The sequence below is a fragment of the Apis cerana genome, linkage group LG7 (genome assembly GCF_029169275.1).
Source record: "Apis cerana isolate GH-2021 linkage group LG7, AcerK_1.0, whole genome shotgun sequence".
Taxonomy (NCBI): Eukaryota; Metazoa; Arthropoda; class Insecta; order Hymenoptera; family Apidae; genus Apis; species Apis cerana.
In genome coordinates this window covers 336,709-364,202 of record NC_083858.1, presented here as the reverse complement: position 1 = coordinate 364,202, position 27,494 = coordinate 336,709, and the positions used below count along the sequence as shown (strand labels likewise).

The window sequence follows — 27,494 nt, the reverse complement described above, 5'->3', positions numbered from 1 at the left end:
TACCTTCAAATATTTATTTTTGATTGAACAATAAAAATAGAAACTGCATCCGAAACATAATAAATATTTATCTTAAAATATTGCTTCAACTGTTTTTTAAATAAAATTCATAAATTAATTTATACGAATGATGATACAATTCAAATACTTATCATTATTTAAACAGAAGAAACGTACAGAAATCGAATATAGTCAATAAATATTTATTATTAAAATACTATCTCATCTGAAAATAATAATATAAGATAAAATATTGCATCTGAAACTAGATTAATAAATATTTATTTTAAAATATTACCTCAACTATTCCTTAATTGGAGACTTTAAATTAACCTAAAGGATCCATAAAGAGGATAAAGAAAAATAATGCCAATCTTTATTGTTATTAACGTTATTATTATTTCTGTTATTGTCAATATTATTGCTTGTTACTTGTTCTTATCATTATCGTTAGCCTGGCATCTGGCACGAATATCAATATAGTGCATATAAGGGTCAGAAATCAATATAAGACCCACGATTCGGAGGATCGAGGTCTATGAAACGACGAATACAAAAATCGTCGTCTTTGACTGCTCGAAAAAATCCGCAAATTTTTTAGAATTTATAAAAACGGGGCAAATGAAACCCTACAATGACGAAAAGACAAAAGCTTCATAATTATTATCTCTTGTAATGAAATTTATTTCATTTTCTATCTCGAACTTATTTTCGAAAGAACTACAATATAACAGTGAAAATTATCACAACAACGATTGAATTGAAAAAGTATTCACAGATAATATCGAAAGAATGTAACGATGAAGATGAAGATATTTGAACTTGATTTATAAATAACATCTGTACACTCGTAATATTATTAATACCTAAATAGTAAGTTTGCAAGTTTATTCTTTACGATCAGATACGATTAAACAGCGAACAAAGCAGAATTTGTAAAATGAATTTTGTACAATTCGTCTTTTTCAGGTTTTCATTCGCTCCCCTTAATTATTCGACGCATAAAATATCGTCGAGGACGCCATTTAGAGAATGGTACGATAACGATACGGTCGGATTAATTAAATAATTTATTAGTTAACAACGAGTCGATCGACTCAGTATGGATGAAGAGCCGCCAAACCAAGTCTGGGCGGTTCTGCATAGCTGTGTCGATATCGACCCGGGGTTGGCACGATTTCCAAGGGTGGTCTCGCGCTGTCACGGTCTAAACCTGGGTATCTCTCGTGCTCAGAGAGTTCTTGGTACGTGGTTGCCCTGGCGCGTACTTTCTCGCGTATTTCCTTCATGTGCGCGCGGTCACGGAAATCTCGAACCTGTGGGCAAAAAAAAATAACCATATTAATGATTTAATAGAAGATAAAGTCTTCGATCGAAGAAATAAAAAAATTAATATCAATATCATATTGATAAGAGTATGTAACGACGTATGAATTTAACATACATAAAGATGTAAAAATAAAAAGTTGAAGAAATGAATAGATTAATGTATAATGGTCATATAATTCAATAGATATTTGTAAAGAATTTGAAAATAATATTAGAAAAGGAATAAATTCATGATTTGATATAAGAATTCTATAATAATCAATACAAAATAAGACTGAATGTATTATATATGTATTATATATATAAAGTAGAATATCCAATCGAATAATTTTAAGTAACTGTTATATAGTTACATATTATTTGCGAGTGATTAATCACATTTATATTTGCTTACATCTTGAAATGGACGAACAAGGAACAGATTCACGAGTAAACAAGATACCAGGAAAGTGAAAATTTATCCACTTTTCGTCATCAAACGTTGAGAAGCTATTAGTAGATTCTTACAAAATCTATCTTTTAGAAAGTGCAAACCCGAAGATGTCAATTAACTAATACTTTGAATCTTCGTAAAATTGAAGATCTTAGAATAGAGATTTGTAAATTTAAAATTTAAACAACGAAATTAATAGGAAGTTAAATCTTCCGAACTTAATTCGAGGAAAGAATTGAAAATCTTGGAGCAAGAAACGATCAAAATGAAATATAATTACGATATATCGGTAAATCAATCTCTAAAAATTAGATGGTCAAATATCTATCACGGTAAATATCTTAAAAAATACTTTGAGAGGTAAAGTTAATTTCTCGATGACACTGTAGGATTTCAAGGCAGAGATCTGAAGGAACGGAACGTGATGATCATCGGAAAGAGAAATCGTGGAATCAATGGTCATTACTTCTCTCGGATCAGCGACGTTTCTTTGCTCTCGGAAGTCTCTTCCAACCGTTGGATTTTCGTAGAAGCTTCTCGGCCGAGGCCTCGAGACCTCTTGCTCCGCTGGTCGTTCCATCGCATAATGATGGGTTCGTGGCCGCGGTCGAGCTCTGTAAGAAACATCATTCTCCCGTTCCGATACCTCCGAATGATTCCGTCTGATCAAATGTTCGTGGCCAGTTGTTGAACTGTTGCTCGCCGAATGTTGACGACTCGGTTGTTCCTCGTGGCTCTGTCTGGCTGACTCAACCCTGTTCATGTAAAAAAATTCACGATAAATTAGTATCGAATGATCGAGTTAATTTTAATTCTAGATCGAGATGGAAGAAGATAGAAAAATAGAAAGAAATACAATCTAATTGCTGATTATTTTATGATATATATAAATGTTGAAATTAAAAATGGGAACAAGTAATTTTTTGGACATTTTTTAAATAAGAAAACATTTTTTTTTCAAATTTTCTAATGAGAAAGTTTCCTAATTTTTTAATTTTTCTAGAGTTAACGTTTCATATTTCGTTGATTTCAAGCGTCCAATGAAAATTAATAAATGTGAAATTAAAGAAAAGATTTTCTGCAAATTTGCAGACACGTTCGAAAGAGGTTGGAAAGGTATACGTGCCACAAATTTGTTCCACTTGCCACGTACCAGTCCTGACAGTTCTCGCGAAATAAATCGACAGGAACATTTATCAACTTGTTCGAACGTTCTACCATAATCTTTAAGAATGTTAAACAGGTTCGGAGCAACAAGATAATTTTTCATAGAAATCAAGTGGAGCAAGAGCATTGAGATGTAGATGCTCGATCTCGCGTTTCGAACGGGAGAAACTGTCGGTTGGCATCAATGGAGCGAACCGTGTGTGTATCTACGAAATAATGCTCGACTTTTCGACTATTTCGTGGTTCGAGACCGTTCTCCAGCTGGTTGGACAGCTTTTACCCGAGATCGACACCGGTGATTGCTGGCCCAAAACGAATGTCAGCAAGGGAAAAAGCAACCGCGTGGCCTTTTAAAACTAGTCTTTCTGGTCGGCTCGAGAGAAAATAAGAAGCAGTAGGGAACGGTCCTCTCTTACAATGGGATCGGTGCAGATTCTCTGGATTAGAAAACGAATACCCAGAACTTGTTAAGATCGACCACGCTTACCGTAATGACGGTTGTGGTACTGAAAGCTGATCGACTCTGCGCATACCTTGACTTTTTACTTTTTATCGATGATATATCGGGTTCTTTTCAATTTCAAGGCTTTCTAACCGGATTGTTTTCAAGGAGAGAGACACCGAGTGGCATTTTATGGCACTTGCATCGCTTCGGAGACTCGAGCAATTTTGAAATTATTTTATTTCATATTTTTCCCCACCGACACTTTTCAAACATGTTATTTGAAATATTATTTTTTTATTAATTTTATTGATAACAATGCAATAAAATAATATCGCAAATTTTCTAAGAATCTAAGATGAGATTAATTTCCTAGCACTTGCTCCATTTATATTTCTATTTGTACAAACAAATTAAATATCCGTAAATAGATTAAACTCTCTTAATATCTCTAAATAGATAAATTAAAATAAATGAATTATCCGTATACATATCCTTAACCAAGATTTAAATTTGGTAAGTAGGTTTATACGCGGTAAAATTACAGCTTTGTGTACAATTTTATAGTATAATAAATTTAATGGGAATGCGAAAAGAAAACCAATACGTTGAAAGAAACATTTAAAACCGTACCTGTGAACAGGATGACTTTCCACATCTCTCTGCCGAGAAAGAACAGGCCTTGCGATGGCCTCTCTCTCCATGGCTCGGAACATCTCCTTGGCATCTTGGAATCTCTCTCTGGGACTGGACACCTCGCAAGGATTGATTCTAGGCTGATACTGAGGGCTAGGCGACCGCTGTCTGAATTCCGGTGCCCTGCGACTTCTATTGCAACTCGGCGAAACACCTCTGTTCACCTGGCTGCTCAATCTTTCGGGACTTCTGGGTAATCTTGGCAACGTCAGACTTGTTCCAGTCGTTTCTGTTTCCGGTAAATAATCGTTCTCTTCTGCCGGCGCTCCCCAATCATCGTCTGAAACAAACCGAACGAATCGTTTTAGAGAGCCAAAGAGATGTTTATCGGTAATTATTCATCAATAATTGAACATATGCTCTAATATAATTTTTTTTATTATTTATTGGGTTTCAATAGGAATTATTTTGAAATGACACATTCTCAGATCAAAATTATACAATCGTTTTATTTTTCTATTCAAATATCGAGTGATTCCAAATCAAACGTTGATTTCTTATATCTACTTTTTTAATTATACCTAGTTTCAATTTCTTCGATCAATTCAAAAAAAAAAAAAAAATCGGATAAAGATTAGAATTAATCATCGAAATGAAAATCTCTTATCTTAAACTATTTCGATTATCCTGCAACAAACAACAAAAGCCGAAAATTATAATACGTGTATCGATGCGTACGTAAAATCCAAAAGTAAGAGATAAATATATTTTTCTTTTGCATAGAAATACCTTCGTTGGAAAAAAGAAGAGGAAAGAGGAAAAAGAGGATCAAGAGGATGAAGAAAGTTGGAGGAGAAGATCGATGTAGCGAGTGTCTTTTTCTCGGTTGTTTTGCGGAAGATCGGAAAGGTTCGAAGATGGAAAAGGCAGGAGGAAGGCGGAAGAGGCCGAAAGAGGAGTCAGGCTAACAGTTGCCTCGGGCTGTGGGCCGAGAATGCGGAACTTTATTCCCATTTTGTTGACCTTCCACGAGGTCAATTTCCATGCCAATTCATCGAGTATACTACATCGGTATGACGTATATTCGTCAATCGTCATCGTTATCATCGTTGTCAGCGGGATACTACGATGATGGTTAATAGCAAGGAGACACGAGGAGAATGGAAGGCTCCTCATGGAAATCAGCCTTTCGAGAGTTGTCGCTTTGCGTAATCTCGTGGAATGCTGCAATGGGTAAAAGTTAAAAGGCAAAGTGCCCGAGGTTCCTCTGAATATCATCGACGATCCTTGGCGTCTGAGAAGAGATCGTTGCACCGTTCCCGTGTACCGTTTTGATTCATTTTTCTCCATCTGCTATTGGTAATGGATTAATGGAGAAAGTGGATTGTTACTCGATGATGGAGGGGAGTCGAATTGGTACCTGAATAATAATCATAAAATTCTATCGAAATCGAGCATTAACTCGATCGAGATGGTGCGTTCTGGCCAAGGAAATAGTGAAATAAATAGCTGACATTCGTATAGTTATGTTTCTATTTATGTTGGCGTTTTATTCGTTCATCCACAAATTATGATCAATTAAAATTTAATCAATTTAAAATTTTTGATAACTTTTTAAATTTTTCCTCACAAATAGCACATAATATCTAAAATCATCCATCTTTCGATCTTTAAGATTTCTGACAATTTTGTCTTTTTCTAATTAGAATTAAAATAAATAAATACAATTATATTACAATTTAAAAAAAACTTTACGATTATTGGCACGAAAATTTGCAAATATATCGCGATAAAAACGCATCTCCTACGTTTAAAAAAAATAAAAAATAAGCATTCGATGAAACAATCTATAAAACATATTTATTGCTTTTCGTTCGTCCAGCTGAAGCTTATACCATAAGTATCTTCAGAACGGAGTAACATATCAAGAGTAAAGCGGCTACCGAATGTGGCGATAAATTAATCGTCTTAATCAACGGCCGGAATCTTGCGAGCACGGGATAGTTTCACGCGATGCATCAACGCGCGAGAGGCGATACAGAGAGCCACGGATCGTGAGCAAAGTGTGCCAGATCGCGAACGAGCCAGAAGCGCCGCTTATATGGAGATACGAACGTGGAAATCGTGATCGAGCCACGTCCTCGAGACACCTGTTGCGAAACGGGTTCCTATATGGCCAGTAAAACACCAATGATAGAGGAAAAGATAGGTATTATTATGGCCCATTGTTGGTAAATCAACACCCTATTTTCATATTTGTTTTTTGCTTCGGTGGTGGCATCTTTAATCTTATCCTTTAATATTCACTTTTATTAAATTTATTAGAATTTGAGGAAAATTTGTTCGAGCATAATTTATATTCGTTTTATATTCGTGCAAAATACACGACGTACGATGTATGTAGACATTTATTAAGGCCGTCGTATAATGGACACTATACGTTATAGTAAGAAGATTAAATGGAGCCGAAAATCCAAGAAAGATTAATAGCGAGTCCCCATAAAAAGTAACATCGGTGATAATCTTGCTTTAGTCGGTCAGTGGCACATTTAGCTAGAAAATATCGCATAACCACGCGAAAAATCGTGTAATTATTTCGTGTCGAAGTTGTAAATCAATCAAATGATTCTCGTTTTATTCGTGATTTAATTGTCTTGAAGAAACAGTTATTTGATGCTTGGACATTTTCATTTTATTCTCAATCGTGATATTTAAATTTATTTTATTCAAGTTGTAGATAACTAATGCAAATTAGACAGGAAGAACGAATGTTTTAAACTATAGATAACTAACGTAAACTGGAAAGGAAGAACGAACTGTCGTATTTTTCGTCGATTCAAATAAATTTATCGATTATTTATCCAATTTAAATTAAGAAACATAGTAATGTTATACCGACATCGAATCTTGTCGAATTTTAAAAATACCAATTAGGAATTTGTTCGATGTAACTTTATTAAAAAAAATCTAGATATTCTCTCTGCGCATTAGATTCTAACCAAAAAAAAAAATCTAAGTATAAATCCAAAACAATTTAATTCATTAGATTAAAAACTTGTTTCGAGTCTTAAATAATGGGTAAAGACTCGCTTCATTTTAAATAATAAACATTAAAAACTTCCTTGCTTAATAATTTATCATAAATTATAAGTTCAAGTCTTCTCAACTTCGTTCATTTGAAACGTCTAGCCTTTTTTAATTATAGTGATATTATAATATTATTATAATATATAATATTACGTATCGAATAACGTGAATCGATAAATATAAAAAGAAGATATTTCATATTTCAATGTAAAACACATTCTTAAATAATATTTCGTTATTACGATTCCTTTATTTTCTAATAATTACACCCATATATCTTAAAAAATATAACTAAAATATATCATTAGTAACGAGTATCGTCGTCCGTAATTCCACGTTCTCGTACCTATACTTTTTCTTATATAACTTTTTCCTATTATACATGGCAATTTATTATCATAAATATTATCGACGATATATCATTTATGATTCTTCTCCTGAATTTTCTTCTCATTTTTTATATTCACTTAAAAATGATTTATCTAACGAAATATACCATTAAATCACGCGTAATCGTCCACAGTTCCATATTCGATTAATTAATCTCACCCCTGATACACATATTGTATCAACAATGCATCATATTATTCATATAATCATAATTATATAAAAAGAAATTTCTTATCTTTTTATATACAATAATTATCGTCCATGTCCTTAATCCTTGCCCAATACACAAGTTGGCAATATACATGACGCAGATACGCAACGGATAATCCTAATCGGACGACAGACATCGAATTAGCGGAACAGGTACACGCCACTCGAAACCGTGTAGCGATTCAAGTAGCAGCACAGCGTCTCGACATCGGGTCCTGGTGTCGAAGCGGCTTGATTTTTGCGACAGAGAGCCCTGGTAAGATGTATGCGTGTACCTGTAGGCCGGTACCTGCCGCTGACACGACATCCTAACGGTATTCCTTCCACCGTAACAGGTGCCCAATACCAACGTCCCCTATGTGCGCGTACTTATAAAACGGAGTCGACGTATAATATACAGTGTATTTCCTGTTTTTTTTCTTTCTTTTTTCCCTTCTTTTCTTTATCTTCGTCCGCGAAATTTATTCGATTATTCGTTATATGGGTCAGTCGTCCGTTAAAAACATGTTCCACCACGTAAGACGGAAGAACGTATGGCGGTATGGCGAACGAGAACGAGCTGATTTTGACATTTCTTTGATTCTCGGATATTTTCTTATTCTTTGATTCTTGGAATTTTCTTTCAGCCATGAGTTTGTCGTAAAATTTAATTCGCTGGATTATAGAAGGATTATTATTTAATCTCGAAAACTTTGAAACGATTAAAAGTAAGATGAAAGAGAACAAAAATATTCGGAATTATTAATAATTTTGAAGGATTCAAAATCGAGTAAATGGCTTTCAAAATTGTATTCTTTCGCTTCGATTATTTTAATGCAAAGACTCATGGTTATGCATTTTTTGACGAATCAATATTTTAACAAACAAATTGGAAATTATATTTAAAATAAATTCATATCTGAAAAATATCTGAAAAACAATATGCATATATATAAATTTTTATTAAAATTTATTTAACGAAATTATTAAAAAACATTATAATTACTATATAATAAAGATAAAAGGAATTACGAGATTTTAAAAATATTGGTTTTTAGATAATAAAATTAAAATTTTAGGTCAATGGTATTTTCGTCAAGTAGTTTATCTCAATATTGTATCAGACAAATTTCTTCTAATTTTTAACATTCCTTATTTTTAGATATATGTAACTATCTTTTAAGTAATTACTACATAAATAAATACAATATTTTTTTTATAATATTCTTATATCGACTAAAATATATTTATATATATATAGATTTATAAAATATTTGTATAATGAATAGGAGAAGGAGGGGATGTAAAAGTATGTCGGAAATTAAGAATAAAATTATTTTATACATTTTAGACTTCGTTTTCGTGAAAATCAAATACCTTCCATGATTAGAAAGTAGAATGTTAAGACCTACTCTCGAGGCAATAAAATCAAGAGGACGGTCTTTGGTAACAAATAGAATATTGATTAAATAGAGAAACGTTTCCGGAAATCGAAATGGATGTATCGATACCGACTTAGCATTAACTACTTATAAAACAATACGTAAAAGCATAACAGATTGGCGATCCGAATGACAAATTCTAGCACGATTGAGGATCGAATATTAATCTTTAATTTTCGATCACCGATTAAAAATTAAAACACGGAAGAGGTGCAGAAGCACGATACATATTTTCGTATCGCAAGCACGATCGATCGGGCAAACGGAGAAAATGGAGAAGAAAGAGCACGAGTTGGAGTCAAAAGGAGGCGGCAAGTTTCCAAAAACGTAACTTTCTCCGATATTGATGTATGGTTCAACAATTTGTCGGCACGAAATTCGAAAGAAGAATCGTCGCCGACCGATTCGAAGTGAAAGCAGATGAGAGAATCGGTGAGATGTTAGAGGCGCGTTTGCATTCAGCTCGAGGAGCAACGACGCGGAGAGAGAAAAATTGAGGAGGAACACGGGTGGACGATGAAGAGGAGGAATGTGTACGAAGAAACGATTTTTCGTAGCACGACGAGAAACTGGGTTACCGGGTCGCCTTCCGCCCGGTTTTCTACGAGCACCGATAAGATTCGAGGCAGAACACACGCGGCCACCTGTTCCACAGGTAGAAAGCGTCCAAATTTTTGTCATCGCCACGGATCTCCTTTTTTTACTTCCAATTTGCAGCCTTTTTCGTCGTGATCGAAATTTTAGAGAAAGTTCTTCGGATCTTTTTTTTTTTTCAATAGAGAGGAATTTAATAAAGTATTAATTATAATATGTTCTAAGAGTTAAAAAGAATATAATATTTCGCAGAAAATTTTCCAAAATTATTCGTTTAATTTTTGTATTATTATTTATTAATTGTTCCAAGATACGGTTATGGATGAAAGAATTTGTACTTTCTTCTACTTATATTTCGAAATGACATACAACTGCATACAGTAAAGTTTATCTTTAAAATAAAAAAAGTAAAGAATAAGTGGATAATTAAGCGTGTAACGGAGATATAGAAATTCAAGATTATAGCATATATAACTTTCAAAAATTCGTAAAAAAAAGACAATGAAAGCATTTAACTTATTACACTTGTGCAGATATACCAGATACTTATCTGATAAATTTCAAATCTGTCGTACTCGCACAAGCATCGTGAAAATAATTACAAGAACATACATATCCAGCGGAAAGTTTTCACAGTTGTATCGCAATCTCGAATCTTGCTAGTTGGAATAAAAAGTCTCGACGAGGAAAGGAGAATAATCGCGCGCTATTGTCGTCTAATTGGCAAGTGGAAAGCGGCTCGAGCGTTTTCCTAGGAAATTAGGCGATCCGGTTGAACGCGCCATTACGCCCGCTAAACGATCGCGCGTCGCTTGATGCTGCACGAAAGTGAAAGTCCTCCGCTTCTTGTTTTCCTGATCCCGCTCAGGAAACGATCCCTCGCCAACCAAAATCGATGAATCGTGTTGCACTTGCTTGAAATTAAATCTCCTTGCAATTATTCGAAACAGTTTGCACTGAGTTTAAGAAGAAGTATTTCAAGGATCGTAATCGTGTTCGTGGTACAAGCGCGAGTAGATCGTTGTGAAATGAAAGGAAATGAAGTAGTCCGTGTAATAACAAGGGGTGCTTCACAACCGACTCTTCGATTTAAACGAAAGTTGGCACGCGTATCTACTTAATCGTGAACACGAAGATGAAATGCGTATGAAAACGTACCACGAGTTAAAAATTATAATTAGAACGTAATGTAATATCTTTACGTTGAAAATCTGAATTTATATAATTTATGCGATCGAATTTTTCAGTTTAATATTTAAAAACGCTTACATTAAAATTTACACGCGATATCTACATTGTACGTAATTATATTTATGCATGTTATCGATACACGTGCATACAATTTTGCGTAAAAAGCACAAGTGTCGAGTTAAATGATTTTCATTCAAACAACGATCCGAAACGTGTTCACTTTTCTGAATGAAGAACGTTTCAAAAGTGCGAGTATCGTAGCAACAACGAAATTGTTGCATCACGGATTGCAAAATATTTTGAAATTGGCGGGGAATAACAGCGCCTCGTCTTATATGGATCACGATTCCACTAGCGAATCGTAATTGAACGTTATGAAACGAACGAGTCCCTCTAATTGCCTCTTCGGACAATTTCCTCCGGCTAAAAATCAACCGAGAGTAAATTTAATTTCAATTGCTCAACGTGTATCGCGAATCGAGATTTTTAAGTAAGTACGTATCTTTCGCACCGCGGTCACGGTGAACACTCGCGCTTTTCATTTACAATAAATTTCACACTTGCTCAGCATGACTATCGAAACGCCACGAGAACGTAACGCCTCCATGCTGTCGTAATTTCTTCCCTTTCGCGCTATCCACGTTTCGTTGTGCAAATTTCAAAGTTTCGCGTGACGACAAATTCGATGGTAAATTTGGAGAATGTCGTGGGTGGTTATTGTAACGTGACTCATGAAGTTGTAGAATTATAAGCGTTGACACGAAATTTCGATTTCTTATAGCGTTACTTCAATTGAAAAGAGACTGAACTTTTCATTCTTTCTCCCGACATTAATAAATTGTTAATTACTTTGCGATTAAATCAAATTTGGACCCTGTTGTGCTTATGGCTCGATGTTAAAACGAAGAAGCATAAAGAAGAAAGCACGAGCTAATTTATTATCACAAGTAACACTAATAATTCAATAACAATTTCAATTAGATTCATATTATCTACTTTAGTTAATTATACCTATTTAACGTGGATAAACAGATAGACACGAATTAAAATAAAACTGCCAACTCTAAAATTAATTAGACGGTCGACGATAGATTTTCACGAGATAAAACGAAGCAAATTATCATAAACTCTCGTTACAATTATCCGCAATTATCGAAGGATCGATGATTTAAAAGTAAGAGATAAGAGAGCACTTACCGGAGGAGGAATCTCTGGAAGGTCTGGAGGGTCTGGGGCCCAAAGGATGATGGCTCTGATAAGGCGGGGGAGTAGCGGCGCTATCCGATCCTATCCCGCTGCTCGCAGCGCTCCTCGTGCCTCCCCTGTCGATCGTAGTACTGCCGCCCACGATCGTTTGATTCAAGCAACGTCTGAACTCGATCCCGGCCAGGTTGCCTCTGTGTCTGTGCACGGTATCGTAATCTCGCGGAGGTAGCAAAATTGGACCCACGTCGTTGTCACCCGAGTTCCCTCTACCTGAAAACGAGTAAGTCGAGACTTTATCCCTCCGTTATTTTTCCATCCAATCTCTTATTTTCTACTCCAATTCCGCATTTATAATTATCGCCTCGCGTTAAAATTAAAACGTGCATATTGAAGTTGTACTTATGCAGTTATGCGAGCGAACTTTGAAATGTAGATAAAATTATAATCTTGTATTTACAGTTGCACTGAAAAATGCAGACGCGGTTGAACTTTGAAATGTAAATAGAATTATAATTTATTATTTAATATTTTTTGCAATTGCATCTAAGATGGAAAATATAGATAAAATTTACAATTAAAATGTAGATTGCAATTATTCCTACGAATCGGTATAAGATAAATTTGAATTCTTTTAAAACACACACCTGTTTGGAAAATTTTTACAAAATTATAATACAGATCTCATTTGCATTTTTTATAGGAAAATGTAATTTCAATTCCGAATGGATACGATACGATCCACGTTTGTACAACGTTTGTGCGTCGAAGAGAAATAAAGGAAGTAACTCCGAAAGGGAATACTCACCCAGCTTGGCACGCAACTCCGCGGCCAAGGACTCGTATATCGTGGTTGTCTGCACGGAATCGTGTCTCAGTTCACCGCTGCCTTCCGACGACTCCGATTCCCTGGTACTTCGACCGTCGCTCCCTAAATTGCTACGAGCTCTGCCTTCCACCGAGTTCACCCTTGCCAAATTGTCGGTGTGCGATGCCAGCGCTTTCAACTGGCCGCCCAACAATTCGGCCGTTTCGACCGAGTCGCATCTAAAGTTAAAACAATCAAATCCGTAAGGACAGCTTTCGGATCATTCCCTTCAAAATTATTATTATCATTATGATTACTTGTTCGATTTGTTAGGTGGTTAATTTGAAATATAAAATTAAGAAAACTTTAGAGAATTTTACTAGATCAAACGACTAATTCGTATATACAATCTACGGTTAGAATCTATGAATTAGAATCTAGTTTAGAAATTATTAATTTAATTTGGAACGTTAATTGGAGTTTATTATAACGGTCCAAATTAAATTATCGAATATTAATAAGAAACGAATTTCCAATTAAATTGATTAAAAATTTTTTTCAAATACATTCCTCGTATTTCTAGAGTAAAGAAAGAAGTGAAGGCCAAGCCCCATAATCCCGACCTACCGACTTAATCCCTGGTCTCCGTATAAATACAACCGTCTTTTAAATTCTAATCACCATTGGGATAACGTTCTCCGCGTAATCGATGACCTTTATTATTTTCCATGAACTCGGCAAGAAATCGCGGCCAGCACGATCGCGAGCCTCGAAACCCCGAACGAACCATTTACCTGGTTTCGATCGAAACCGCCGATTCATGAATTCAATGCCAACGTTGTATAATCCACGATTGCATTACGTATACGAGCAAATGGTTGTACCATATGAAAGGAGATAGAAGAAGGGGGAAAGAGAGAGGAAAGAATGGAAGAAAAGAGAAGAAAAACAGGAAAGAAAGGAAGTAATAGTGTTGTTAGGAGAAACACGAGCCTCTTCTCACGAGATGAAGAAAATACGGGAATTTTGAATGGCAAGGCTGTTCTCTTGCCGATAGGATTAACACGGTGCGAACACCGACTTAAGAATTTATTATTAGCGACCCGTTAGAATCGCGCAGCTCGTTAATTAGCGAAGACAAGCGATGGCTGAGATCTGAATGAAATGGCCGCATAGGTCGCGGCTCATCTTATCCGGTTTGCCGAATAAAAAAGAGGAAAGAAAGGAAAGATTGGAAGAGGACTCTCTGTCGCGTTCTTCGAACTCGCTGACAACGGTTAACGAGGATAGAGGCGGAAATTAACGCGTTTCGAGGGATCTCACGGCGATCCATGCAATTGGTAACGCGCCTCGTTTTCCGGATAATTATCCGTTAATTGGTACTAATGCGATCAGATTGCGCCAACTGGTTGCTTCGCGCGATATACCGTTTAATTAGAGATTTATGCTAATTTATGATAACGCGAATCAAGAAACCTGATATTTCGAGGAAAGATGTCCAAAAATTCTAGAGAGATTTAACCGAATCGTCGTTTCGTTATTTCGTTTTTTTATACAACGACTCGGTTCATTTTTTATTCGATTCGAATTTAGTTCCAGAATTAAATATTATCTCATAATATTGCTGTAGTTAAGGGATAAACTAGATTCTAATCGTTCGATCGCCGATTCAATTATCGTACGAATAATCGTAGGCGATGAAGAAATTGCGAGAAATTACCGGAATAAAGAATAAACGCACTAAAATTCAGCCGGTACAAAACACGACGTAGAATAACGAAAGGCGAGAAAAATCGTTGAAAAACTATAATGATCTTAAATGATTAAAATCTCGAGCGTAATCCTGTGCGGTTCGGTTAGAGTTGGGTCAAAGCGGTGGACAGGTATACGATTCCGAAGATATTCTAGAAGATCCAAAGTACTTTACAGGATGATACGAATCAGTTGGAATTATTTCGAATCCCTCGTCTTCGTATAAAGTTTGCGACGAGACTTGTTCCAGCCTCGTGCTATCGTCTCGAATCGAAAAAACAACATTCTCGCTGCGTAGAAGAAAAACGTAGTTAAAGTTTCAAATCTTCGCTTCCCAGCACATTCGCCATTCCTGTTTTCCTCCCGTTGAAACGCGCCAACATCCAGCATAATCCTCACGGACATCCGACAAGGGTAGAGGACAGAGAAGAGAGAAAAGGAAGAAAAGAAAAAAAGAATAAATTATGATTCTCAAGTTTCTGGTAACCTGTACGCGTGCACGTGGACAGGATTGTTGGTGGCCGGATTTGGAAGCAGAAGAGTTGCGGCGACGACGTCCTCTCGTTGCACGGCCGCAAGTACAGCGTGTCCTGGCACTAAATGCTTCACAGCCGACCTCGTCGAGCCGCCTGGATGGACCGTCTGTATAATCTTCAGCCCCTTGTTGCTCACCTGGCAATCGTAAAACGTGTACGATCAGCTGGTCGCCGATTTAACGAGCAGCCCCGTTTAACGGTGATTCGACGCGGGCCAGGCCTCCACGATGAGTTACACGGCCGCGGAAACGCGGCATTATTGCGTACTAAAATGCAAATCGAGCGATGGATCGTGCAGTCGCGAGGATCGTGCTACTTCCACGGCTGTAACGCATCGGTGAACCGGGTTTTAATGAACGTTAAACGTCGCCTCGATTTTATGCTTTAAAAGGAGACGGTTTTGCGAGGGAAAAACTGTAGGGGAATGTTGGGTTATTAATTTTTTATCTTTCCCGAATTTTTTATGTCCACCTGTTTTGCTTCTTCGCAACTTACGTATCTGCTTCTTAATGTTCTTTTCATAATCGCGTAATTGCTGCGCTCATCCCTGTACGATAATCGCAATTGGATTTTACGCTTTTAAAAAATATTTTAAATTTTTATATGCAATAAATAATCGCAATAAATTTGTAATCACGATTTCTCCTAGTTTACTAGTTGCAGTACGATAATTTACGCTTAAAACCGAGACTATTCTTTACAATTTAAAGAATTGCACGTTTCTGCGTTTTGAAAACTACGTATTCTTTCGTTCTCTTGTTTATTTACAATATTTTAATTGACATTCGCATTCGTATCGATTCGTTTATATCAGCATTCGAGCATACGATTAATTCCCATTGATACGTTCTAATTCAATGTCAGCGACGGTAACGAAGAACGTATCAGTAAGCAATATCGTTCGATAAGTAAAGTTGTCATCGAACAAAGAATACTTTCCCCATAACAATAACAATAACAATAACAATACCCCTGTGTCTTTTGCATATGAATGCGTAAAAACGCAATTTCCTTTTGGAAAGCAAATAATAACAGCAGAACGATGAAAGTGAACACGAAAAAATGAGACTTTCTCTCATTTTACGATCAAACTTTTAGAGGAATGTGCGTACAAGCATGTGGATGATTATTGTCTGCCAAGGCGTTAAAATTGCGTATCCTTTCATTAACGATCATGAACATCTATTAAAAATCAAAGAATAATCTAATGAATAACTGATTTTAAATATAATCGATTGTTAACACGATACAATATCGGACAAATAATACCTGTAATTTTAATTCCTTCGCTTTACGCGAGGAATAAATTTCTAATTTTTCTACTCTCCTCGAAATTAAACAGTTTTCCCGAATAACGATCGCGAAAAGATTATCCTCCACTGAAAATAGATCAACTAACTCAAATTTCGGATTAGAAATATCTTTAAATCATTGTGACTATTAATGAATTATTGATAGTTTAATGACTAATCAAGTAAAAATAATAACCTAATGATTTATTATTATGAAAAAAATTTGAATAAGAAAACAATTACGGAAAAATTTTGCATTTTTTTTCTTAATTAATAGCATGCGAAATATATCGTAAATAGCACGTATGATAACGTGCCAGAATTTTTTTCAAACAAATACTGAAAAATTTTAAAGAATACAAATTCTAAAACTTTTTAAAATATTTCTATATTTCAAAAAAAAAAAATAAATTTAAAACGACCTCTTTTATATTTTTATCCACACACACACATCTGCAAGAAAATTACAAAATCCAATGCTGAAACGAACAATAATCAGTCCCTGTTCTCGCGTCTGCGGTTTTGAAGAAATCGGTCGGGAAGAAAATGACGTGGGGTAATTTTCATCCAACTGGAAGACTGTTCATTAAAATTGTCGCGAACCGCCATCGCGAAAATTCGGCGAGTTAAAATATTCTCAAGGCAAGCGATCTCTCGCAACCGGGTACCGACAATTACACTTGCACAATAATTAGCTGGGCCTCTTGCGGAATTTTGTAATAATTTTATTTTTTTTTTTTCCTCCCTTTTCCTCTCCTACATTCTCGTTTTTCTCTCTTTCTTGTCAGATGAGCATGCGATTTAACGCAACGCCTAAATCTACGCAAAAGGCTTTCATTAAGATCGAACGAGGCGATATGGAGAACACCTTTGTTTTCCAGGCGATGAAGCTTCGAGGATCTTGTTGGCTTTTAAACGTGTGATAAATTACCGAATGATAATCCTTGGACTATCCAAGATTCCAAGAGATGTAATTTTTTTCTTTTTTTGTGATAGAAATGAATCACGTGATTCACATCCTGATTCGAGAATTTTGTCGATTTAAACATTAAAGTTATATTTTTTTGCTCGATAAAAATTATTTATCTTTACACGAATAAATTAGCTATCTTTGTAAAAAAAAAAAAGAATCGATTTTTAAAATTTCTATCTAAATTTAAAATAGTTAATTATAGGTATAAGTTTTATTATGACTTATATATTTCTTCGTTCAGTAAAAAGTAATAATCTCTTTATAAATTTTTAACTACTATGAATAAAAAGTAAAGAATTGATATTTCTCAAAATTGATATACTTGATAAAAAAATATTTCATATGTTTTTATAGAGGATGTCAAATTGCAGCGATAAATTAATTATAAAATAAAAATATATAACACGTGAAAATTTTAAAAACATTATATTAAAACACCAATATTAAAATATATCCTATCGTTATATATCATTTCTCGACGATGTTCACAGCAATTTAAATGAAAAAATAAAATTGAAAGATCATTTCTACACAGAATTACATAGGAATCCACGTATCTTCTGTCGAAATAATTGTAAAATAAACGAGGAATAACGTGGTGATTTTTAAATCGGACATACAACCCTCTTTAGCAAATTTCAATTGATATGCAACGGCAATGTCGAGTAACATGCCAGGTTAACGGTCGCGATACAATTTCGGTGCCATCCATTTATTTTCTCTTTCCCATATCGAACGCGCCTTGTGTGCCCATCAGTTTCGTGCCCATTTTCCTAACATTCGGGTCAATGAATCTTTTATTGAAAAAATCTAATTAACCTTACTCCATGGGATCTCTTATTAATCTGTATTTAATTGTATCTTTGACCCTGGGAAATTGCATTAACTTTGATTTATTTAAATGGAGTAACACAATTCAGAGCGGATTAAAGATAATTTCGTAGAAGAATGAGGAATAACATTTTTTCGACGTTTAGTTTTCGAGAAAATCGAGTACGGAGACATTCGTCAAATTTGTAAATGTGTATTCGCTCGATTCAGGATCAGATACTATTAATTAATTGTACAAAAATGATCGTAGAATAAAATTTTTCTATTTAATAATTAAAGAAAATTAAATTCGAAAATAAGATATCTTAGAGAATATCTTAAGTGTAGATATATTTTTGATTCTCTCAAAAATAAAATCTTAAAGAATATAATTTTATTCCAAATTTTTCACGTATGTTAAGTACGTACGATAACGTCTAACCAATAATTCATTTGTGTCATTCGTATCATTGAAAACGAAACGAAGGAATTTTATTTTTATCCTTCTTTTCTTCATTTGTTTTTGCAAGTCTCTCTTTGCATTCTATGATATATTCATTTTATAATTGATATTTAATCGAATGAAATAATGGAAATAAAAGGAAGAATTATCGATCGTCGAAAGTTGGATGAAAGTTCAATATATATATATAGGCAATAATATATAGGCAAAGAAGAATTGATTCACATAGTTCCAGAAAATTTTCTGATGCAATAATTGCTTGTGGCATGTTTTCGTAATAACAAAATCTTTCGAAGAAATCTTGACACAACAGATTTTCCTAGAAACGATATGAAATTAATTTTAAGAAACCACGTAAAATTGTTTGATCATTTCTCCGCTCGATATACTTCTACTCAAGAATCTTGGAACAGTTATCAGTTGCTTCGAAACCGAGAAAAATTAGATAAATTAAAAAATATGAAAATTCATTGCTGTAAACGATAAATACATTCGCTATATATTCATTATATATCAATGATTCTTATGTATTCATAAAATCACGACAACGGAATAGAATAAAAACAAGATATAAGAATATAATAAAAAATATAAAAATACGTGCCATTATAGAGACCACATTCAGAGACTAACTATATTTAAGAGGTTAAAAACAGAAGTGACCTAAGACTTTTAAACGTGTAGTATATAAAATATATCTGAATACCAAGTAGTTTGAGAAAAATACAAAGGATTATAAAAATAATTCTTTAGTATCAACTTTTTCCATTTTTTATTCGTAGCATTTCTAACAACCAAGAACGTTTTCAACTTAAATAAAGAACTCTAAAATCCGACTCCTACGAGAGGAAGGAATTTAAAAACTCGGATTACGACGGCCACTAAACCTCGAAACTCGTTCCATCCCCAAATTCTGTCGCTATGAATTCTCCATTGTATAACGTCACCGTAAAATTTAGTCATCGCGTTATCACCATATAGTCGTTTGCGTATCAAAAATATACCTTGTTTTCGTTTCTTTATATCTGAAAAAGAGTGCGTGAAGCTATCGATTCGAGGTCCAACCCCTCCTTTTTATTTCGATTTTATTCGTTTCGAGGTGAATTCGTAGAAAAATACAAGCGTTTTCGAGGAAACTGATAACCGTCTCGAACAGGTCGAGGCCTGGCGATTTTGGTATGTAGGCTGAGGTCATAAATTGATGATTTTTATTCGACCTGCAAACTGCTTTCACTGCCACCCGATGAATGCGCGCTTGACCGCAATTGAACGCAACGGAATCAAATTAAAACCAAAAACAATGAAAAACTTAATAACTCCATTTTTTATTCATTATTCCTACTTTTTTAAAATAGGGAACAAATTTCAAAATACGACCAATTTTAATCGCACAAAGAAATATTTTCAAAAAATTGATCTTTAAATCGCTCTCCTATAAAAATTAGACGGAAAATTAATAAATTTCAAGATACGATCATTTTAAATTACTCGAAAGAAATTTTCTATAAAAATTAGAAAATGCAATTTATCGAGATTTCTCCTCGTTGTCTTTAAATGAAACGGGCGAAACGAAGAAACATGGTTATGCTCTTCCCAATTTTCGACCCCAACGATTAATCTCTTTTTTTCTCTCTCTCTCGCGATATTTTCGGCCACGAAACCGGATCTCCGAAATGGTACCGCTCACCTGTAGCGTGACCTTGAAAGGCTCCTGTAGTCGTTCTCGTTCGAGCAGGTAAGCTATGGCACCGGGCATTGCGTCCACCCCCTTGGCCTCCCTCGCGCCCAAGTACCAAACGTAGTACGAGCTCTTCTTAACATCCTTGCTGCTCCTCAGACGTAGGGCCATCACTCACTGTTCCAAACAAAGAAAAGATGCATCGTCTGTCAGCTTCGAGACTTTTATTCTTTTCCACAGTTCGAACGATTCGAATCTTTGAGGATCACGGAAAGATTGCGATATCGTGAAAAACTGGATATTCGTAGGTTTGATTCCCGAATTTAATATCGAATCCGTTGAAAATCGATATCGGAAATTTTTAGAAGATCGAAGTTCTGAAAATTTGAAGCTGAAACGAAGTATTCGATATTGTATATAAATGAAATATTGTAAAGCATTTTCCCAACATTTAATCGAACGTATTGTTCAAGCATGATTCTAATCAAGGCCAGCGCATTAGCTCTCATTATACGTAGTGGTAATTACTGAAATTTTCTCAAAGCCGAGTATTTTCTTCCATTGGACATATCGCATACATAACTTTTCTCTTGCGCAAAAACATCGATTTTCCACGAGGCAAGCTCGCAGCCGTGATTGGCCAAGTACACAAACCGCTTGTCTGTTCATCCGCTTCCTCAATTACTTTCACGCTTAAACCCGTTTTCTATGCTTAAACCGTCTCGCGAAGAATCGGTTCCCACCGATCTGCATCGCCGTATCTCGAGCGAAAATATCCCAGGAACCGGAACAGAAACGTGTTCAGGATCAATGTCGACCTCGTATTACCAATTATCGACCGATTTTTCATCCATAACCCGTTCATACGTTCTACGCGATTAATTATTCCAACATCCTTCCGATGTTGAAAACATATTTCAGAATATTTCGAGGAAATTAATCGTAGTCGGAGAAAAAGAGAAAGATTTAAAGATCTTGTTTACCTTCGTAATTAAACAAATGTAAAAGTATAATTTATTATTTTTAAGATAAAGAGATAACAATTTTTGTGTTTTTTATAACAAATTAAAATTTATTTTTACTTATAATTCTTTTCGTTAAATTATTAAATTAGAAATGTACAGATGTAGAAAAAATACGAAAATGCAAAAATATGAAGGTAAAATAGTCGAATACTCTAATATATCAAAAATGAAATTAATATATTTGATTTGAATGAAACGCATTTTAGATTCTATTATTTTATAATTAACCGTATATATATATATTCGAATAAACATAAATTCTAATTTATCAAAGGAAATTATATTAAAACAATATCTTTATAAATAATTAAGAGTAATTCTATCGTTATTTTCTCGACACATGTTTAAATATTTAAGCTTCCACACATCTGTTACTTCTTCTTCATCCGATATAATCGATAAAAATCTAAAAACAATCTCATTTACTTATTTATCCCAACGTTCAGACTACTCATATTAAGTTAAAGAGGGCAATTAATATCGAAATGAATATCCATATAGTTAATCTTAAAGACTGGTGAATACAAATGAAAATATATTTGTTTCGATTACTCCGTTTAAGTCATCATCGTATTAAAATGCGTAACCAAAAGTTTGGCGAAGAATCGGATTCTCGCTTTTGGAAATGTTCGAACTCGAATCGCTCAATATGCACGCGATCGAATCATGCGAAACTGTACACGATACTGTCCGCTCTTACGGTATAGGTTTGCTCTCTTTATTTATGCATTACACGCGTTTCGAAATCTTATACGCTCGCGTGTAGTCGTAAATATGTAATAGGTTCGCTTTACCTTAGGACGCAACACTATTTACGAGGAGAGTTATATTTCTTTTAACGATAAATCCCATTCGATTATCCATCGAACGTATGTGTATCGATTCTGATTAATAGTTTCGACATCTATATTAATCGTTGCTAATATTAAATTATCGATGAGAGCGAATGAAAATTTTCTTATTCGAAGCTTAAAAGCTAAAATCGATTCGATTTGGTTATATATATGTATATAACGCGAACGTGTTAATAATTTCATAAAAACTGATCAAAAATTCTTGATAACAAAAGAAGAAGGCTTTGTAAAATTAGAGTTAAATTACGTAATAAAAAATTGATAGTCTTATCACATTTTGTGAAAAATGAAAAATTGTATCTACTATAAAAAAATTCACTTAGAAAAATATTAATTATCGAGAACAATTCAAAATGTTTGAGAATAATTTAAATGAGACATCCTGTATAACCCATATCTTTTTATTATTTTAATTTAATTATTAATAATAAATTTAGTTGCTAAAAGTTCTAACGTTGAAGGAAGAAAGAAGGCGTGAAACAACTATTAATTTTAGGTAATTTTTGCGTGCGTGACGAGAAACGGATCGAATCATTTATCACTCTCTATCAGATGCTAAAAATTATCCGCCTCGATGAATGGAAATTACGTTTTACATTAAACGCGATTATTCGAACGTCGCGAATCGAACTTTGAATAAGAATTGCAACTTTCAAATCTATCGCTTTCATCATACCGCGGCGGAAATAATTAAACGAATTTCCTCCACTTCCCTTGTTAAATCGACCATTTCATCATTGATAATGTGCACGTTCCTACTCGAATTATTATCTTTATCGCAACATCAATATTTCCAACAATATCTACGATTTTAATTAATTGCCAATTAACAATACCTCCTTGATACATCGAGTTAACACGAAAATTACCATAGTGAGTAAATATCTCTTACGAGAAATACAAAATATCATTGGTATCATTTTAATACTAAAATTACAACACTCGGCGAGAATATATACTTTATCTTATATATTCTTTCAAGAAGAAAGAAAGGAAGAGAAAAGAAAATGAAAAAATTTCGTTAAAAGTAACGCAACTCGATTAATTTTTAGAGTAAAAAAGATGAGAGGAAATAAATTTAAAAGAGGAAATGACGAATCAAACTGACCAGCAGCAAATGTGTCCGGGATGCTCAGAGCTCGCCGCGATTTTCACAGGAATTAAGCAACGCAGCACAGCGGAGAGGCAACGGATCTTCTGTAGACAGACGGCGGTGGCGGAGGCGGTTGGTTTCAGTGAGCAGAAGAACAAGTTGTACGGTACGTACGGCCCACGTACGTGTTGCAACATGCACAACCTTCTCTATGTAGTACGTATAATACGTGTATACACAAATCCTGGCCGGGCACACTAGCTCGTCGAAGAAGAAGCGGAGAAAGAAGATGAAGATGAAGAAGAACAAGAAGAAGAAGAAGAAGAACGAGAAGAACAAGAAGAAGAAGAAGCTCGTCGCTTCGGTTGATCTGACAGCTGCGCGATTTCAGTCCGAAGCACTTTTCCACGCTCGCCACCGTTTCTTTATATGCACACGCTACGCGTTCTTCTCTGTTTACTGTGTACGCTTGAAGAAACCTCGAGTGAATACGGTGGAACGAAAGAAAATGAAACGAAACGGAACGAAAACGTCCACAGTCACGAGGTTCGAGGGACACGAGGATTTATGAAATTCGGAAGAAAAAGAGAGAGAGGGAGGAAGGGAGGGTGGGAGGGAGGGAGAGAGAGAGAGAGAAAAAGGAAACGAAAAGAAAAATTTCGTAGGATCCTGTAAAGGCGTCGCTTGTTGGCAGAGTTCACTTGTCAACGACGCGGCGCGAGTGGATTCGCGCGTACCTAACCATCACGGGATACTGACTCCACGGTGGAGATCCTCCGCGAAGAGCTCGAGTGAAACGCGAATGAAGGGAGAGTGAACGAGCGAGAAAGGTGGAGCTACCTTAGGAAGGAGCGGAAGAGAGACAGGCGGATCGACTCGAGTCGAGATTACGTCTATCCTTTGGCGTTGGGTCCCTCCCTCTCGCTTCGAACGCCCGTTTCGACGGGTCTCGATCTTCTGCGCGCTCTCCTCTCTTTCTTTCTCCTCTCTCTTTCGGACGAATCGCCACACCTTGCCGAGATTGACTCGCGATCGCCGGTAACGCGTTCTCTGCCAGCAGCCTCGAACTAACCGGACGGTTTTCTGTCCTGAATTTTAGTCCCGGGGCCTCTCGAGCAACGGAGACGGACATAGGTAGGGAAAGAGACGCGTAACGCGGCTAAGTGGTGGAAGAACCGGGCCCCTTCTCCTTTCTCCCTTCCTTTCTCCCTCCCTCCTTCGCTCCCTCGCTCTTTCTCTTTCCCTCTATCCCCTCCCTCGGTCCCAACTCCAACTCCCTTGCTCTTCCTTAGCCTGCGCTGCGCGCGTTCCCCCTACCCGAGGATGGCAGGTTAAGAGGCAGCCAGGTAGAGAGAGGCCCCATTGATTAGCGATGGAAACAACATGCGGCTGGTGTCGATTGCTCGTCAACTTTTTCAATTCCCCTCCGTTAAATGTTAGCGTGTCAGGTTCAACGTTGCTCGCTGGTCAGTCAGGTTATGTACGCATGAAATCGAGCCATTTGTTCCACGAACACGTGCGCGCAGTCATATTCACGTATGTTGCGAAATTAATGGTGAGCATTAGTCATTGAACTTAAAACTCGAGGTTATATTACGGGATAATCGAAGACGAAGCTTATAAACGCGAAAAATATATCTGCCCATAGGGGTAATTTAAGTAATCGATATTTGCTTTTTTCTTTCTTTTCTTTTCTCTTGTTTTCGCGAGACGAGTCGAATATTCAAATTAACGCATAACGTCTCTGAACTGATAGACAGGTATCGAGTCGGTCCCATCACTACCGCTAATGCAAGCGACAGACCTATGGCGGGCGATTCCTCTTCTGGCCACAACTAGCGCCATCTCCCTCCCATCATTATCTCTCTTCTCGTCTCCTCTTCGCTCCGCCATCGCTTCCTCCTTCTTCCACTCGAAAACGATTCCCCGATACCCATTTTCTGCCGACCAGGCCTCCAACGGGGACCCTACCCTCTCCACCTACGCGCTTCTATAGATACTCGCTTAACCCGATGCCAGGTGTGTTTCTATAGGGTGTAGAGGAAGAGGTAGAAATACGAGATATCCTTTTTAAACTAAAAAATTTCAGAGCGGTTATATTAAAAAAAAAAAAAACACGAATAATAACTTTGGGAAATTTCATATGAATTTGCTGTATAAATAATATATCATAAAGCTTAAGAAAATAGTTTTTAGTTTTTCCAAATTGAGAAAAAATTGGACAAAGAAATTCGGATAGCGTAACGTGTAATTTTTCAGAGATGAATTATAAAACTACAATTATTAATACGTTATGATACAACGTCTGAAATAATGCAATTACAATTTTTTTTTTTGTTTTACACGTGTAAATTTTATTCCCTACGATAAATTCCAAAAAATTTTATTGGATTCATTTTTCTAGTTAATTTCATCTTTTCTTATTCTTATCGTTGTTATAATCTTCGTTTTACTTAAATTTTAATCATTTCTAACATCTCACTATTATTACGTATCTCGTACTTCTATCTCTTCTTCTGATCAAAAACGACGAAAATTCGAAGGATATGTCGAATCGACGAGTTTATTCGATGAGTTTCGATTTCATTTCGCAATAAACAAAAGAAGAGGAAAAAGAAAAATTGAATTATTAATGCACTTATACAATTGCATTCGATTGAAGAATAATAATTATAATAAATATTAATAATAATAACCGATGAAGAGTAATAAATCTCTCGAATGTAAAAATAGTATTTGATCTTTCTGAGAAAAGAACTCTCAACTTTTGTTAAAGATCTCGATTTTTTAGAAAATTGGACGCATTATATGAATTAGCGCACGCTCGCGTGCAGATAATGCGTGAACCGAAGCGGTGCGTTCGTGCACGTTGAACGCAATTAACCGTCACAAAGATACCTGTGCGGTCTTATTACGCGAAAGTTGAAGAAGATTTTGCAAAGGTAGATGATGCGTGAGTGTGCGAGCAATAATGCGATTATTCGTTCCAGCTTGCGTTCGAGGCACCGATTATTACATTATTCGAATAAAAGAAGAAATATTTGTTTAAATATATCCAACAGACACCGATTCTTTCCCTTTTAATTTTCAGTCCCATTTCGCGAAATTAAAAGGAGCATACTCGACGATTTGTCAAACGACTATCGAAGGCATCACTTTGTCTAATACGAAACAGTTTTATCGCTCCTCGTCATATGGTATAATGTCCATCCATAATTCAAAAGATGCCATAAACATTACGCGATCATCGTGAAAACGCATATTTATAGAAAGTTCCCTCGAAGGCTTTTACAATTTCTTACTCGTCGAAGGACGAATTCATATTTATCCGCGTCATACATCGTTTCGTTCAGGGTCGTTCATGTTTCATCGATATTAATGATTCTGTTTCTTATCCACGATGCTATTTGCGCGCACGTGCCACGTGGCTAGACGCTTTTCCGTTTTCCTGGAATGCAGGTTAACGTCGAAGCAACGAGGGCAAAGACCTGTTGCATCGATCATTGATCAATTTTTTTACCATTAACAGTGTTGAGTTAAATAACGAATCAATAAAGTATCGTTATTTTTTAATTAGCTTTAATCATCTAGTTCAATATGTCTAAGCTAGTAAAGATTTTCTGAAATCGATTAACCATCGAAACTATAGTCCACAAAAATAATTATATTCAGAAGATGGAGGAGGAAAAATTTTCCGTAACTTTTGAATATGATTCAGAAACTTGTGAAATTTGTGAAATTATTTTTTACTATTTCGTTATTTATGAATCACGGGATACGTAATAGAAAATTCCATTTTCATAATTTAAAATTTAAAAACGAAAACTCGAGACGCATTATTTTTTAAAAATATCTTAAAAAATAATCCATAAAATTATTATCGTATCTAACAGAAAATCGTAATATATTCGTTGAATTTAATTTCTTCGAAAAAAATTTTATTTGCGTTAATTCGCGTTAATTTGGCATTAAATTCGGATCAACAATAACGAAGCACGTGGTAGGATTTACCGCAATATATGGCCACGATTGGGACTTTCACTGCCATTTGAGTATATCGGGACTATACTCGGTTCCCTGCAGAGGGATATCTGTGCTATTTTATTT

At 35.4% G+C, this 27,494-nt stretch overlaps 1 protein-coding gene and 1 long non-coding RNA gene across 3 annotated transcripts; one reads left to right on the top strand and one right to left on the bottom strand.

Moving 5' to 3' along the window:
- Nucleotides 1-375: 375 nt before the first annotated feature.
- LOC107994566 (uncharacterized) lies at nucleotides 376-24,554 on the bottom strand. 2 transcript variants are annotated; one of them, XM_062076924.1, is made up of 8 exons: nucleotides 24,228-24,554; nucleotides 20,425-20,592; nucleotides 15,151-15,335; nucleotides 12,912-13,150; nucleotides 12,098-12,376; nucleotides 4,005-4,347; nucleotides 2,229-2,517; nucleotides 376-1,316 (listed from the first exon to the last, which is right to left on the bottom strand). In XM_062076924.1, exons 2-8 carry the CDS (start codon nucleotides 20,584-20,586, stop codon nucleotides 1,098-1,100), a joined length of 1,716 nt encoding a protein of 571 aa, XP_061932908.1. In that variant the 5' UTR covers nucleotides 20,587-20,592; nucleotides 24,228-24,554; the 3' UTR covers nucleotides 376-1,097. The 2 variants fall into 2 exon arrangements, with proteins under 2 accessions (XP_061932908.1, XP_016907035.1); XM_017051546.3 differs by lacking the exon at nucleotides 24,228-24,554 and adding an exon at nucleotides 23,403-24,211.
- Nucleotides 12,253-13,280, top strand: LOC133666379 (uncharacterized). The gene is made up of 2 exons (XR_009830470.1): nucleotides 12,253-12,386; nucleotides 12,807-13,280. It is a non-coding gene; the product is annotated as an uncharacterized LOC133666379 (long non-coding RNA).
- Nucleotides 24,555-27,494: the final 2,940 nt, after the last annotated feature.

Bases quoted from the DNA above. Each gene is read 5' to 3' on its own strand.
- LOC107994566 (XM_062076924.1), bottom strand. From the start codon at position 20,586: ATGGCCCTACGTCTGAGGAGCAGCAAGGATGTTAAGAAGAGCTCGTAC. The intron at 4,348-12,097 runs GTAAGTGCTCTC...GGTTTGTTTCAG, and splicing joins TTCCAGAGATTCCTCCTCCG to ACGATGATTGGGGAGCGCCG. The intron at 1,317-2,228 runs GTAATGACCATT...TTTTGCCCACAG, and splicing joins ACGTCGCTGATCCGAGAGAA to GTTCGAGATTTCCGTGACCG.